Raw genomic sequence first — 14,669 nt, 5'->3', positions numbered from 1 at the left:
CACCATGGGGACCAGCATCCCCTGCCCGGCCTCTCCTGCATCCCCAGCCCGCTCCAGCATCAGCATCCATCCCACTGGCCTCCCGGCCGACAGCCGGGACCAGCCTCACCTCCTGCCCCGCTCCTACCCTACTGTGCATTCCAAGCCCTTTTCACAGCCTAAAGGCTTAGTTTCCCCAGAAACAGACGCCAAAGAGTGTTTCTGCTTTGCATCCAAACTTCTTTGTACAAGTTGCGCACTCTGTGGGGGAAGGAGGCAAAAAAAAAGCCATCGGTCACCCCGATGGCATTTTAAAACATCAGACTGGGAAGACAGAACCTGTGCCAGCTTAGATCCATCATTCCCTGATACTGTGATGGGTAGGGGTAGGAGATTCAGCCATGCAGGTCTGTGGCCCAGCTCCTGTTCCAGCTGTACAGATGCAGTGGTAAGAACCCTTCTCTCTACTATGCTTCGCATTCCTCATTTTTAAATTTGGTGTTATCAGGGTTTCTTTCTTTTTTCTTTTTCTTTTTTTCTTTTAACTCTGCTTTGAACAAGCTACTTCTTTCCCCTGCTCTTAGGTAAGCATAGTAGGGTCTGTGGCCTTCCCAGCTCTTGAAATGGACCAGTTTCCAAAATTCCAAAGGGTGAATAAAGAACCCTCCAATTTGGTGTTGGTGTGAGCCCGGGGGCACAGCTCTGTGGGTTCTGCTTGGGTGCAGAGCAGGAGCTGTGCTGGGCACAAGGAGCAGCTGGTGCTTCCAGGGAAAGAGCCATGGCACATAGCCTGGCAGCTCCTTGTTCCCTGGGAGTTCCTTGAAAATGTCCTCTTGCTACAGAATTGTCCTTGATCTACAAGGAGTAACTTCGTGCATATTGACTCCCATTGTCTCCTTTTAGCCAGAAAATAGACAATCCAATGGCTATTGTTCAATCTGGAGATGGGCCAAGATTGGAAAGGGAGATAAGAAAATGACTGTTTGCAGCTGTTGTTTGGACTCTGGGCACATCCTGGATGGAGAAAAGTCGTTTCCCACACTGGGCTTGGAAGTAATGCTGCTGTCCAACAGGGATGCAAGGGCAGAGCTGCTGAGCTCTTCACCATCATTCTGGAGCTGAACTCAGGCCCTGATCTGGTCGTGTCCTCAAGGTCTCCTTTAGTCAGTGGATCTTCAGGCAGAAGCTGGGTTGCTTTGCTGCAGAGTCAAAGGCAGTGGATGTATTTTCAGACTTCTCGTCCACTGAAACTGGTGAGACCTAACCCCACCAGCCTGATGGCGATGCAGGCAGCCCAGAACTGATGAATCCAGTTGCATTCAGAATCACAAAAGCAAAAGTAGGTGGTGTAAACTATGGAATTCACATAGTGCTCAATGAAGGAACATCCTTCAAAGCCTCCTACAGTAATCAGCACATTGGAAATGCCTTCCAGCACAGACATTGCCAAGGAAATAAAAATTCCATATTTTTAAAGTGATACTAAAAGAACAAAAAACCCATCCCAAATGTCTTTTAGGAAAGTGACAGAAAGCTTATTGTACTGTGTTATCTTCATGTCTGAAAAATTAAACCTACCTGTATTAAACTCAATAATACAGCTGTGTCCTGGGGCACTAGCAGGGGAAGACTGTGAAGAAGAAACTCTATTTTTGAAGGATTCTAATCTATGACAAATGCCTTACTTCTGACACCTGGTAAGTGTGAAGAGGCCCAGAAGTTAAATCCAACAAAAGCCATAGGAAATTTATTTACCTTGGTAGGAACGCATCAGCTCTCAGGAATTTGGCGTAGATAACACCTATGTGTCAGATACTTGGCACAGTCCTGACAGTGAAAAATTCAGAGTTTCTTGCCTTAACTGATGTGAACAGTCTCACTGCCTTAGGGAATGGGATTAAAAAGTCTACAAAGAACAGCTCAGAATGTGAGAGTCCTTGGGAACCACACGTGTAGGCTGATACATGGTACTAGTCCTAAGATGACAGGGATAAACAGATCCAAAAGGTGAAAGGGAAGCCTGTACCAAACACAGTGAGCTGTAGAAGTGTGTGATACGTATCATTAGTTTGAATAAAAAGTTAAAAAAAAAATATTTAGTTCATCTGACCAACTACTGCTTAACTACCCGTGCTCTTATTAGCTAACCATGCAAAAACCACAGGTTAGAGTAAGGCCAGTTGGGAGCTTTTAATAAAATGGACCAGGGTTGAAATAATTTAGAGGATAACATAGTACTGGGTTAATGAGTGCCACACATGGCAAATACATCAGATTGTAGTGATGAGATGATGGGATGGATGAAGAAAGTTGGTACTGTTCTGATAATAAGGACACTGGGGAAAATGAATGATCTATCAGTGTGTCACAAATTGTTGCCTATCTCAAAAGTTAGGCCTTTAAAATAAGTTTTCATTCTCACTAATTCACCAGCTGATCTCTTTTAAAATTGTAAGCTAATTTACTAATAGTTTTATGGGGAAATTATACCAGCAAACATTGATTGAGTTTCTACTGATTAGCACCAAACTCCAAGGCAGGCAAAACCATAGAAGGACAAGATTATTTTGTCTAAAACAATTGAAGCAGGATGACCTCAACACTGAGAATCAGCAATTTCTAATTCTGTTATCCCTCAGCATATGTTGCTTCTGGGGAAATCACAAAGACTGGCTGATGAAAATGCATCTGTGCATCTGCTGGGCTGGAATCAGGAGTTTCATGGGCACATTGGGAAGTTGCAGAAAGATCAGCCAATTAGACACTACAATATGCACGTGCATCCACAAACACTTGCACAAGTGTGGCAAGGATATATTGTGCATTTTGATATAAGCCAAAGTGCTAAAAAATCAATTCGAAAAAGTAAAGAATATAATTTCCCTACCCATGTGTATTTCAGCACCAGTGCAAAGAGCTCTCTGTGTTCTGAATATTTGTTTTTAAATTTTTTGCTAAATATAAAGCAAGCTGAGGCCAGATCTACCAGATCCTACTGCAGTGCTAATAGGAAGCCTAATAGGCTGTTAGGTACTGAGGCAATTCTTGCTGAAGTCTCAGTCTGCTTCTAGCCAGCAGCTGTTCCAGTGGGTAACAGCCTAACGTCCATAATACAAATAATAAGGAGAAAGTTGCTGGGACTGTAAATAACAAACAGCCTCCTTCCTGTAATTCCAGCATGCATTTATCAGGTCATGCAAAAATTTATTGGATAAATAGCCAAGAAGGCTGTTGGCCAAGAAGGACCTGAACAAAGCAGCAATTTCAAAGTCAGGAGAAGCAAATAAACCGGGAAGGGACTGTCTTTTGTCTTGCAGTCATTACATCTAAATTTCCTCCTAAACAACGTAAGGCATGACAATGTGCTGTGTCAGCCAGTGAATTGTACACATACACCACCTAGGCCACCAAATCAGTGCTCTCATCTGCTTGTACAACAGTGTTTTGTAAACACAGCTTGCTAAACCTTTTAGCATTCCTGCAGACATCATTTAATCTGACAGTCAAACGCAACAAACAGTTGGACCCCATTCAGTCACAGTAGAGACCAGTTCTGGGGAGGAAACAGTGATGGATGTCTTCTCCAACTGATAATGCACAATGGTTTAGGAAGATGAAATAAAATGCTGCCAAGTTGGACAACAAAATCCTTAAGTTTACAAAAGGAGTTTTGCAGACGAGCTCTTCAATAGCCACGTAGGTTCATGACCTTAGCTTTGTATTTCACCTAAAAAAACCCCACGGTGATCTCTCTAGAACAGTGCTTCCTACCAGGATAGTGGGATATAACCTCACCAGTAATTACTGGAGATTAGAAAGCCTCCAATATCGTTCCTTTTTCAGGCAGGTATGTGGCAGGACCTGCTGGTCAGGCCAGCAGGTTTGCTAATCTACTCCATTACCAAGTTCTGTGGTGCATGCCCATGGTGACAGAAGACACTGTCCACACTCCTCTATCCAATGAGGATAAGCTTTTTCCCACCTTATTCTAATAGTAGCTACTTCCAGCTCTCACCCAGGTACTGCACATAGCATAGGAGACAATGTGGTTGCAGTGTGAAATGTGGGCCATAAAGGAATTCTGACAGCACTTCACTGTGTCTTGTTTTTACTGAGACATACTAGATGAACATCATGTTCCTAGTCACTAGTGAATGAGTTTATTGTAATGATATAGCTTTTTTTTTTAAAGTTCTGTTAAAGGTAAATGGGAAACACTTAAGAACTTAGGCCAAGCAGAGTTGCACACATGCATCTCAGAGAAGAGCTTAGACGGGCACATAACATTTGCACAGCTGAGGAACATGGTACCATAAGGGAAAAAGCTTGAATTTTTTATGGTTTTTCAATCAAAAATTACAAAACATCCTTGAGCCCCAGGGCCACCTCTGTTGCAGGGTCATGGAAACACCAGGTGTCTGCAGAGGTGTTTGTTTGGCAGTCTGTGGGCCTAGCAATGCTTATTTGCAGTCCAGAAAAATCCAACCTAACAGACCAACCCCCGTTTTTTGCAGTCTTTCCACACTCTGGCTGATAGAATCAATAACATACCATTTCCACACATAGCGAGCAGTAGCTGAGTTGTTCTGATTTGATGTAAACAGGCCTGAGGGGCTTCTCTTTGGAGCACTTGTCACAGGGACCAAACACAATTGCTAAAAAGGTCTGGTCACACATCTTTGCAGTTTGTGAGAGCTGAAAGAGATGGAGAAGAAGGAAAGGGTGCATTCCAGTCCAGCACAAAGCTTCCCACTACTGCTGTGCTAGCTAATGCAGCCTAGGCTTATATAGACATCTGTAGGCTGGATAATCTCTCTCTGTGACTAATCTTTTGAGAATGATGAACTGTCACTATATACAAAACAGTCACATGCTCTGCAGATTCTAATTTTACGCAGAAAAATATAAAGCAAAATATATGTATATATACACATGCCATTATAATATGTGCTGTGCACATGGATTCACTACATGTGGGAAAGTAGTTTCAATTTTTACTCAACATCTGTCAGCAGTCAATAACCAGAAATGCATAACAACAGCTGAACTTTTGAGAAACTCCACTGTTTGATACTTATTGTTTTTCCCCTGCCTAATTAAATAGTCAGTATTATACAGTATTTTTAAAGCTGAAAAGATGAGCTAGGATTCCAGCAGCAGCAGCTAGAAAATATGAACAATATGCTTCTTGAGCAGAAATTGATGCTTCAAGCACACTGACAGCTGGGTCATTACGAAAACCCTTTTGTTCTGAAGCCAGGCACCTCTAGGATCAAAGAACTATCATCAACAGAGTATTAAAAACTACTTGAGAGTCAGAGAAACAAACAAGAATAATAATGTGTCATTTTTCTCTGCACATTCTTCATAGGGAAAATAAGACCTTTCACCACTTCTAAAAATGGACGCTTTTAACATTACTTAGACATGTACATAAATAATGAATTTTTGGTAAACAATCAGAAGCTACTGCAAGACAGATTTAAATGGAACAAAAGAAATTCAATCAGCTATGCAGATTTCAGAATTTGTTTGGCCGGCCATTATATAAAGCAAACTTTACTCTGTGTATCTGCCTCCATTCTGCTGTTTATTCTTATGTATTTCAGTGGACTACATGAAAAATGAGATAATAAACCCAGAAATCCTGCCCACACTTAGTCAATAAAAGTTTTGCTGCTGTCTCCAGGGGATGCATAACTTCATCCCAACACACGCAGGAAGCAATCTGTCCTGAAAAGAACTACAGCACTTTAACCCAAAATTTGCATGGAGCTTTCAGTCAGGTCTATGCAGTCCAGGAGGTTTATATTCCATTTGATGAAAAGCAGCAAATACGTCCTAAAGTTTTTAATGTGTTCTTGTGCAAATGTGAGCCTGAGAACACAAGCTGCCATCCTTTCAGGGAGCAGGTATTGCTCATGGCTTTTAAGTGACTACAGCTCCTGGGCTCAGTTCTGCTAGATTCTTAAAACTGGACATTCACAACTGAATAACCTGTTAGTCCAAGGTTCTTAGAATTAGTGGTTCCCACTGAGGGCAACTCATGTGATATAATCAGGGATTTATATACTTGGTGTGAAGCCATCTTATTTGAACAAAACATCATCACTAGCTCTAGAGACTTTTGACAAGGATCTGTTAGGCTTGGAATGAATACTCTGGGCAGAATTAATCTTTGATAAAGTGTGAGAATTTCCAGTAATAACATACAGGGTAATCCTACCTCCCTATCAGTATTTTACTTCAGATGAGATTATGACACATTACAGAATTTTGCTATAATAGAAGCCATCAAAACCTCTGAATAATTAAAAATCAGTACTATATCTAAGATTGTCATAATGACAGATTTGTATCTATTTTATAAAGATATTTAAACCCAAAAGGTCTAAAACCATTACAACTTCTTGCATTGTAGCCTGAAATTTTAACCTTATAAGGTTTTTAAAGTTACACTAGAAATCTAAAAATGGTAGCATGGTGAATCATTAAAAAATATGTTACTTACAGAGAAATTCTGTACAATGAAATTTGTTGATAAATAAGAAAAATTACCCACCTTTTCAAAGAGCAAGAACCTGGAGAGTCTCAAGATGACTAAATAAGCTCTGTGCTACTGCTAATGCAGAAAGACAACCTTCTTACTAAGTCTACTTAAAGTGTATTTAAAGCTCAGCCTCTCCAGTTGCATCACCTCAGATCAGCTATGTGCTGATGATTACTGATGATAAAGACTTTATTTTAACTGCTCTCCTTCAGAATATAGAATAAAGGACAGAAACTAGATCTTACCTGCCTGTTCCATACAGCAGCAATTTTTGGGTGGTTTCGAAACAGCAAAGTTGAAACATACTGGGGAGGTGATTGACAACTGATTTTTCCAAATAGCAATTTGACATTCTGATGAATAGCACTGTTGATGTTTATCTCATATTCTTAACAAAATTTAAAAGTCAAACAAATTGATTAGTGTCCATGCTGGTTCCTCCTTGGTTATACTTTTACTATTTACCTGTTCTAAGACAATTAATTTAAAATCAATAGGACTAAAAATTTCTGCTTTTCTTGCACTCTTTGAAAAAATTTTGGGGAAATTCATGAAAACATGTCTGAAAAATTTAAAAAATGCTGAAGGTCATATCTACTATTAAGACTCTATGGAAGTCACTGAAATTATGCCATTAGGTATTTGCATTTGATAGTCAAAAGGATCTGAGACAATAGGAGGAAAAAAAAATAGGTCTCAGCCCAGCAGAGACTTGGGCAGAAATTTCTTTGTTATAGTATTATTTTGTAATACTCTTTTTTATTAGAGTATTATGGAAGCACAGGACTGAAAGGGACCACCTATGCTATTCCCAGAAACTGCAGGAGTCACATGTCTAAACACATCCAAAGATGCCAAGAGCATCTCACACATCTCTCCACAAACCATTTCAACGCAATGCCACTGCAGTAAGGATCACCATTCAACACCTGATGATCCCTGTGGGTCCCTTCCTAAGCGGCATATTCTGTGATTTTGTGATTTTCCCATTTGAACGAAATAGCTTTCACTTTTACTGTCATTCTAGGACAGTTAGCCTCAGTAATGCCTCTTCCATGTATCTGCCTTCACTAAAACTGCTCCTTATATTTAGAAGAATTACAGAGAACAAAAAGAATTTTGTACTTGCATACTGGCTGAAGGCATTAATGTCAGCAAAAGCAAGGTCAGTTTCTGAGAGCATACAATAGACCCGATTATTTTTAACTTTCTTTAAAAAATATCTTTTGCTGTTTGCATACACAGTATTAATAGCATACTTCACACAATCCTCTTAAAGTAACCAAGCATCAAATTGTCAGAACAATTTTTTCTTGATCAACAGTTTTTGTCATAAAGGACATCCATGCCTTGATGCTTCTGTGTGATGTGGCTGAAAGAGTGGGCTGTGATTTTACTCACATCATCCCAGGTAACATTCATTCATCTCCAGTAACTGTAAAAAAAGGCTATACACAAATTACAGCAACAAAAGTTGCTTGCATTAAAATATTTCCAGAAATTCCTGAGGAGCCAAGGAGAGCATGCCATGCTGACAGGAAGATACACAATGTTACAGCAAAGCAACTGGACCATTAAATAAATGGTTATGGTGCAATACAAGACTGACAGTACTCACTAATGTTCACATAGTTCCAAGTAACTTCTTTCAAATGATTCCATACATACTGAGAACATAGCTATTCATTCACACAGAGCACTACAAAGTGATTTAAAAGCTACTTTATTTAACACATTAAAATACCAGTCTACCTACATATGTGATCTTTTGTACAGCTTTTATTGTTGTTGAACGAACCAAAAAATTTTTCCTTCATATATTTTGAGTATATCTCTGTGGATATCATGATGAGTATTACACTGTACATAGTAAACACCAAGAACACTAAATAGCAAGAATGATTCCTTCTTTATATTTACAGATTGTTCTGTGAAATTAAACAAGTAGTACTAACACTGTATAACAATAATAAAAATAAAATCAATTGTTCTTTCCTGCAATCTTTAAATTAACTCAATTAATTAGAGTCCATCAAATATTTCAAAGCTTTAGTACTTGATTTTAATAACTACGTCTAATAAAGTAGTTTAGAAAACCAGCATTATTTACTGAGGAATTTCTAAGGATAGTTATCATTGTGGTGAGGTGAATGCTGTTTCCCCAGTTGTTCTGACAGAGTCCAGAACTAAATAAAGTTACTTTTACTCCCTGATTACACGGAGAAGGCTGAAGAAAGCAAAAAGGAGATGACTACTGCTTTTAAGGATCCTGCAATTGAAAAGGAATAAATAAAGATGAAATGTAAGGAATTAGGCTTGGTTTATCAGTAACAGCAGACCACAGTAACTGCATCTGCTCCTATTCAGTCTCTGGACTGGAGGAGGGAAACCAGCAAAAAGAGAAAAGGAGAAAGGTGATGTGCACATGTGCATACTCAGTGTATATTCTGAAATACTACAGATGGAACCAAACCAGGAGATGACTCCAGTCTTTTAGAGAACCAAGCTTATAATTCAAACCTGGATCAAAACATGAACTTTATATCTGACTTTTCCATCACAATAACTCATATTAAATCCAAACTTGTCACTGCAGAGAACAAAACTGAAACCTGTCTTGAAGAAGAGCACTCGAGTCCTTGCTTTGGCCAAAGATCTGTGCAGAGTCCCCAGGCTGCAATGCAAGCAGAGGGAGCCTAGCCAGCATGCCCATGAAAAGACAATGTGGGTTTGTAAACAGCAATTCTCTTGGATTGATCTCTGTTCCCCAGTTTCAATGTAGTCTTCTGGAAGAACTGTTGTGAAAGACTACTTTTGTAGTGAAAGAACTAAAGATATAAGAAGTGAAGATGAAAGCTACTCTCAAACAGATCCAGTATATCAAGGCAAAGAATAGAATTACCTTGGGAAGAAAAAAACCCTCTTGTTACAGGAAGCAAAGACAAGGAAAATTGTACAGCAGTAACATTATCACATGGCAGTCTTCCCCTCTGACTGGTGCTGACAGGGCAGCAATACAAACCTGTCAGATAAATGCTTTTCTTGTCAGGTTTGGACTAAAAAACTGTGTGGTAAGCTTTGTGTCCAGTTGATGATATAAAGTCATCACTGTAGGACTGAAATGGAGGGAAAAGAGTAAGAACAGAGAGAAGGAAAAAACAAGCCAAAATTATTCCTACTGTTTAAGCCTTGACTGAAGAAGAAGTCTCTAACAGTTTAATTCACTGCAAGCTGCCATACTATCCACCAGCAGGTGAAATGAACCATGAAAGTCTGCATGTCTTCACACAGTTTCTGAGGAAACATCAATTCATTGCTTTTATTAAACCCTTGTGAGAAAGCCAAGTTTGAAGCTGCTGGGGACTTGTATCATTTCCAAGGCATGTGGAGAGGGGGTGAAAGGAAACGTCACTTGAAAGAGATACTTGGTATCGAGCATCAGCTGTGGAACCTCCTCACGGTTGTTTAGCATAGCCTGAAATCATAACAGAAAGGGTAAGAAAATACTGTATTAAGAATCAAAGCAAAAACAGTCCATTGTTTTCTTCCCATTGCAAATCTTGCTTTTACATTATGTTAAGCAGACTTGTTTGCATCACTTCCAAATGCCTAGAAGATGAACAACATAGTAATAATATGATGTAAAGGTCTGGTACAACTACCTAACATCAAAAACTGTGTGTGAAGTATCCTGAAAGCTGCATATGAGAAATAATAGTTGTAGCTCTTACCTGGACTTTACGAACAAATGATGGAGTCACTCTTTTCTCAAAGTCATCTATCGGAGTGTATGAGTTGAGGATCTTAACTATCTGTTCAAATTACAAAAGACTATTTTACTATGTCAGAAAAAGTGAGAGGACAAAAAGAAGAAAACATCATTATGACATCCTTATTTATATTTAATTAAGGTTTCAGTAAAACATTTTACAGTAAAGAGAGAATTTTGACTAGTCACCTAATGAATTGTTTACATATATGATGATTGTTATGACTCATTTCCAGAGCTGTCAGCAGGATCAAGGAGATGTTGAAAAAGCTGAATTGATTAAGGGAAACAATAAAAAAAACCCCTGTGGCAAAGTAAAGAAGATACATTGTGGAATAAAAATGTGGGATAGAACAAAGCAGGCAAGATTTCACCACAGTTAAAATGCTAACAATCAGAAATAAGGAGTTAAAATTACAGTTGAGCAAGTGATGATTCAGAATGCTGACGAATGTTATTTTTATCAAATGAAAGGCCAACAGCCTTTTGCAACAAATTATTTTAGATGGTTAAGATTCTGCAATCAGTGCTGCCAGAAGAAAACAGATAGTTCATTACCTGCACAGTAGAGAGAGATGTGCAGTGCTCACATATTTCCTTGGCATCATCATCTGTGATCTTTTTGACCTGAAGGAGCCAGGCTGCTTGAGATAGCGGCTCCAAAGTTTCTTTGGCATTGCTGCTTTGAAGATTCTTGTCCTTAAGCCATTCTTCCAAGTAGCTGATATTACATCTGGGTTAAACCATGAGCAAAGAACAGAAACGTCAGGTTCCCCTTGACAAGCAAGTTACTTTAAAGACTGCTAAAGAAGAAATACTCCTCTAATGCAGTGTTCAAATTAGTACATTTTAAGTTAAAAACCATAACCATAGATCATAAAACCCAAACAACTAATAGCTTATTGAACTGTAAGTTTACTCCTACTCTTTTGTATATTTCAAATTGGTGTGGGGTTTCTTTTAGAGGGGATTGTTTGGTTGGTTGGTTTAGTTTGCTTTTTTGTTTTTATTTGTTTATTTCTCAAAAGCTTGGCTAATAGAGAGTGAGTTATTAGCTGTTGTTTAGAGAAAACTACTATTATATATACTGCATTGCCTATTGCACTGTATGTCATGAAAACATTCATTTACAACTGAGCTTGTACAGGAAATTAGGAAAATCTTTGCATGTTACAAAGCAGGGCCAGCCTTACAACTCATGACCTAACGGTTAAAGCAGCTTTCTTCCAGTAATTTCCCAGATGGGACAAGATTTTACTGATTTTCTTTCACATTAGTCTGCAGACTGACTAATGGAGAATAAATGAACTGTATCTTCTGCAAAACAGGAGCATGTTTTCTTGGTGCTTGTAACAAGACAGATGATGCTCAATCTACATCCTCAAAGGCTCTGTCTCAGTGCTTTTCTTGTCACAGAGCATGAAACATGCAAGTCAGCTTTTGTCTCTCTGCCAGCCAGGGGACACTGCACCTGTTTACTATAGTAAGAAAGAATTAAAAATACTATTGGTCACATCACAAATGAGCTAGCATGGAAAGAATCCTAACCATGCCTGACTATAAACTTCAGATTGTAATTTTCTCTGCCTTTTCCTCCATTAGTGTTTCCATGGAAAGAACAATTTATAATTGTTATGTTGAGAAAGCTCAACCCAAAATGCAAAGATTTACTTTTTCAAAAGGAATAAAAAAACCAATAGGCTACTTCCATCAGAACGGCCACTTAGAGACAAAGGATATTACATGAAAGTGTTAAAAATTCATTCTCAAGCTTGTTGAAACTTTACTGGCTTTACCTTATCTGCATTCCTTTTCTACATGAGCACATGTCCTTGCGGAGGAAGAGACTATTGAGGGTGACAGCTCCAATTAGAAAGAAAAGCTGCTTCACTGCCTGCTTTAGAAGCTCAGAGTCCAAGCCATTCTGACACATAGTGCTATAAAAATAGCTGAGCTGTTGCAAGATAGAGGTCATTGTGTAGGTATCCGTGTCATCTATACTAGAAGAACGTTTACGGAACCCTGTAGGTTTCAAGCCAGAAATTCCCTGAAGACTTTCATATTCCAGCATGCCTGGTACTGAAATACAACAGAAAATAACTGATAAGAACAAAACTCCCAAGGATCCTTTCAGTTACATTAGTTATTGAACAAAACCTACTTTCAGGGTATTTTAAAAGTTAAATGATAAAAGAAAAATGGGATACTGAAAAAGGCTTCTGGAGCACACGTTTTTTAAAAAGCCTTTTGTTTTTGTATGATGTTGCTCAGATTCAAAGCATTATCCCACACCAGGAAGTGTTGTGAGGAAAAAGTCTTTCCAAACCCTGTGGGGATATACCACTCAGTGGAATTTATATGTGTGGAAACACACATGCTGGAACACATGTATAAATCAACAGGAGAAAGAAGTCTGTCCCACCCTTTGCCTCCATGTATAAGCTTTATTCATACAGTTCACAAGCTGCATTAGGTGTGTTTGGATTGGTGCTGTCTTACCAATCATGGGCTGAATGTTGTTCTCCATGACAAGAATGAACTGGTGGTATATTCGAATGGCCAAATCACTAAGAATTTGTCTGTATTCTGAGAGATCAAAATGCTTCAAACAGTTCTTATTCTGACGTGGAGTGTTACACTTCATAAATTCCTACAAGTGAGTTGTAAACATAATTATTAGAATCACATAACATTATAATTATAAATGATTCCCACAATGTAATGTATGTATTAGAGTAACTCATTCCACCTCTGGCTGAACACAGTCTCACAATGAGTCAAAGCTACAGGTAATTTCAATGGATGCTTCCAGTACTTAATTTTCCAGTTTATGCTGACATTTACTCTGTTCCTAAAGCCAAGGGAAAGGCATGCATAGACTTCAATGAACTTTGGAACAATTCCTAGATCACTTAAACAGAAAGAAAACTTCCCCTGCCCCCTCGCCAGAAAAAAAAAAAAAAAAAAAAAAAAAAGGCAAAAATATAGTTATTTAAACTATGATGTCAAAAAAAAAAATTATTGCTGCAAAGGGATATTATTTTCAGACTTTTCATTAGCAAAGTTCTGACTTCAAAAAGTCTACATGGAATCCTAACTTGTGTGAAGTCTTGAATATTCATTAGAAATATATATTAACAGTAAATTCTGGATTCAGGCCTGTGCCTACTGTTGCAACCAAATTATAAAACACTTCGGTAAATAAGTTTAAATGTTTTCTGCGCTGCTCTGCAGCCGTTCCCGGTACGACCACGAGAGGGAGCGTTGCTGGTGACCCAGCACACACTGGGATGCCGAGGCTTTGAGGCATCTCTTTCCTTTAATCCTGAAGACTTTTATTCTATTGTCTCTAATTTCATTCAGTCTATCTGAATCTATAAAACCTAGCCAAAAAAATATAGTAAGAGTTTTCAATTGAAAATAATTAAAAAAGAATTTTGAATCTCAGGATAAAACTTAGCTTAAACAAGCAACTGAAATAAGGAAAAAACTGAACATTTTATTGTTTTGTTTCTTTCCCAAGGTTTTCTTCTGTAGCCTTATTTTGGTAGCAGTAGGTGCTTGAAAGGTCCCAATAATAAAATAGTAAAACTTTTTTTTATATTATAGATAGATAGATAGCTGGATATCTTAAGTCCAGCCTACGTTAAACTCATGTGAAATAGTTCAAATTAAGGAGCAGTTCTCAGGTCATGTCTTTAACCTACTTCAGCACTTTGATGTTTCCTTGATTTCACTTCATCTATTAGTTCTATACTGTTTTTTTTATTTGTATAAGACATATAATACCACTGCACAGCAATCTGAATATCTAAATACCTGGATGGAACAGTGGTGAGCTGGTGAATAATCATCTATTATCACTATTTTTAATTCCAATTAAAGTTTATTAAAAGTAAAGTAATGACATTATTTTATTAAATCAATCCTACCTCTTCCCCACTGTACTGTTTTAAACAGTTAAGGAAATAATATGTATTGGAAAGCCAAAAGGACAACATCTCAAAGTCTTCTGAATGTTCCTGAAAATAAGTAAAGCAATCTTATTATGGTATTGTCTCATGAAGTTAATTTAATAACTAAACTTAAGACCATTACAGCATTGGCATAATAGAGTCAATCTACAGCACAAGGAGCACATAGCACCTGTAACATCCTAGGTGAACAAATCATTTGTGTTTTCAGGCACACATAGCAAAGATCCCTCTTTTATTTGGTAAATACTGTTTAAGTATTCTGATATGACAGACTGGCTAAATGAATTAGCCTGAACAAACAGTTCTTTGCACATTCCTATGGATAGTGTGGTGTACTGGAGGGCTTCCTGCAAAGAAGTGTGAACAACGCCTGCACACAGCAATGAAACTGAAC

General features: G+C 38.3%; 1 protein-coding gene and 1 long non-coding RNA gene across 2 annotated transcripts in view; one reads left to right on the top strand and one right to left on the bottom strand.

Annotated features, from left to right (window-relative positions):
- The first annotated feature begins 32 nt into the window (after window positions 1-32).
- On the top strand, window positions 33-1,575 carry LOC135420861 (uncharacterized). The gene is made up of 2 exons (XR_010433754.1): window positions 33-427; window positions 883-1,575. It is a non-coding gene; the product is annotated as an uncharacterized LOC135420861 (long non-coding RNA).
- A 6,661-nt stretch (window positions 1,576-8,236) lies between these two features.
- MYO5C (myosin VC) overlaps window positions 8,237-14,669 on the bottom strand; it is a 33,091-nt gene continuing 26,658 nt past the window's right edge. Inside the window, exons 36-41 of the mRNA XM_064668761.1 lie at window positions 14,231-14,320; window positions 12,798-12,948; window positions 12,095-12,377; window positions 10,857-11,031; window positions 10,261-10,341; window positions 8,237-10,004 (exon numbers count right to left, since the gene is read on the bottom strand). Coding sequence (XP_064524831.1) covers window positions 9,852-10,004; window positions 10,261-10,341; window positions 10,857-11,031; window positions 12,095-12,377; window positions 12,798-12,948; window positions 14,231-14,320 — 933 coding nt within the window. The 3' untranslated portion in view covers window positions 8,237-9,851. The remainder of the gene's footprint in view (window positions 10,005-10,260; window positions 10,342-10,856; window positions 11,032-12,094; window positions 12,378-12,797; window positions 12,949-14,230; window positions 14,321-14,669) is intronic.

This window comes from Pseudopipra pipra, chromosome 12 (assembly GCF_036250125.1).
Source record: "Pseudopipra pipra isolate bDixPip1 chromosome 12, bDixPip1.hap1, whole genome shotgun sequence".
Lineage (NCBI taxonomy): Eukaryota > Metazoa > Chordata > Aves > Passeriformes > Pipridae > Pseudopipra > Pseudopipra pipra.
This window is presented reverse-complemented; position numbering and strand designations above follow the sequence as displayed.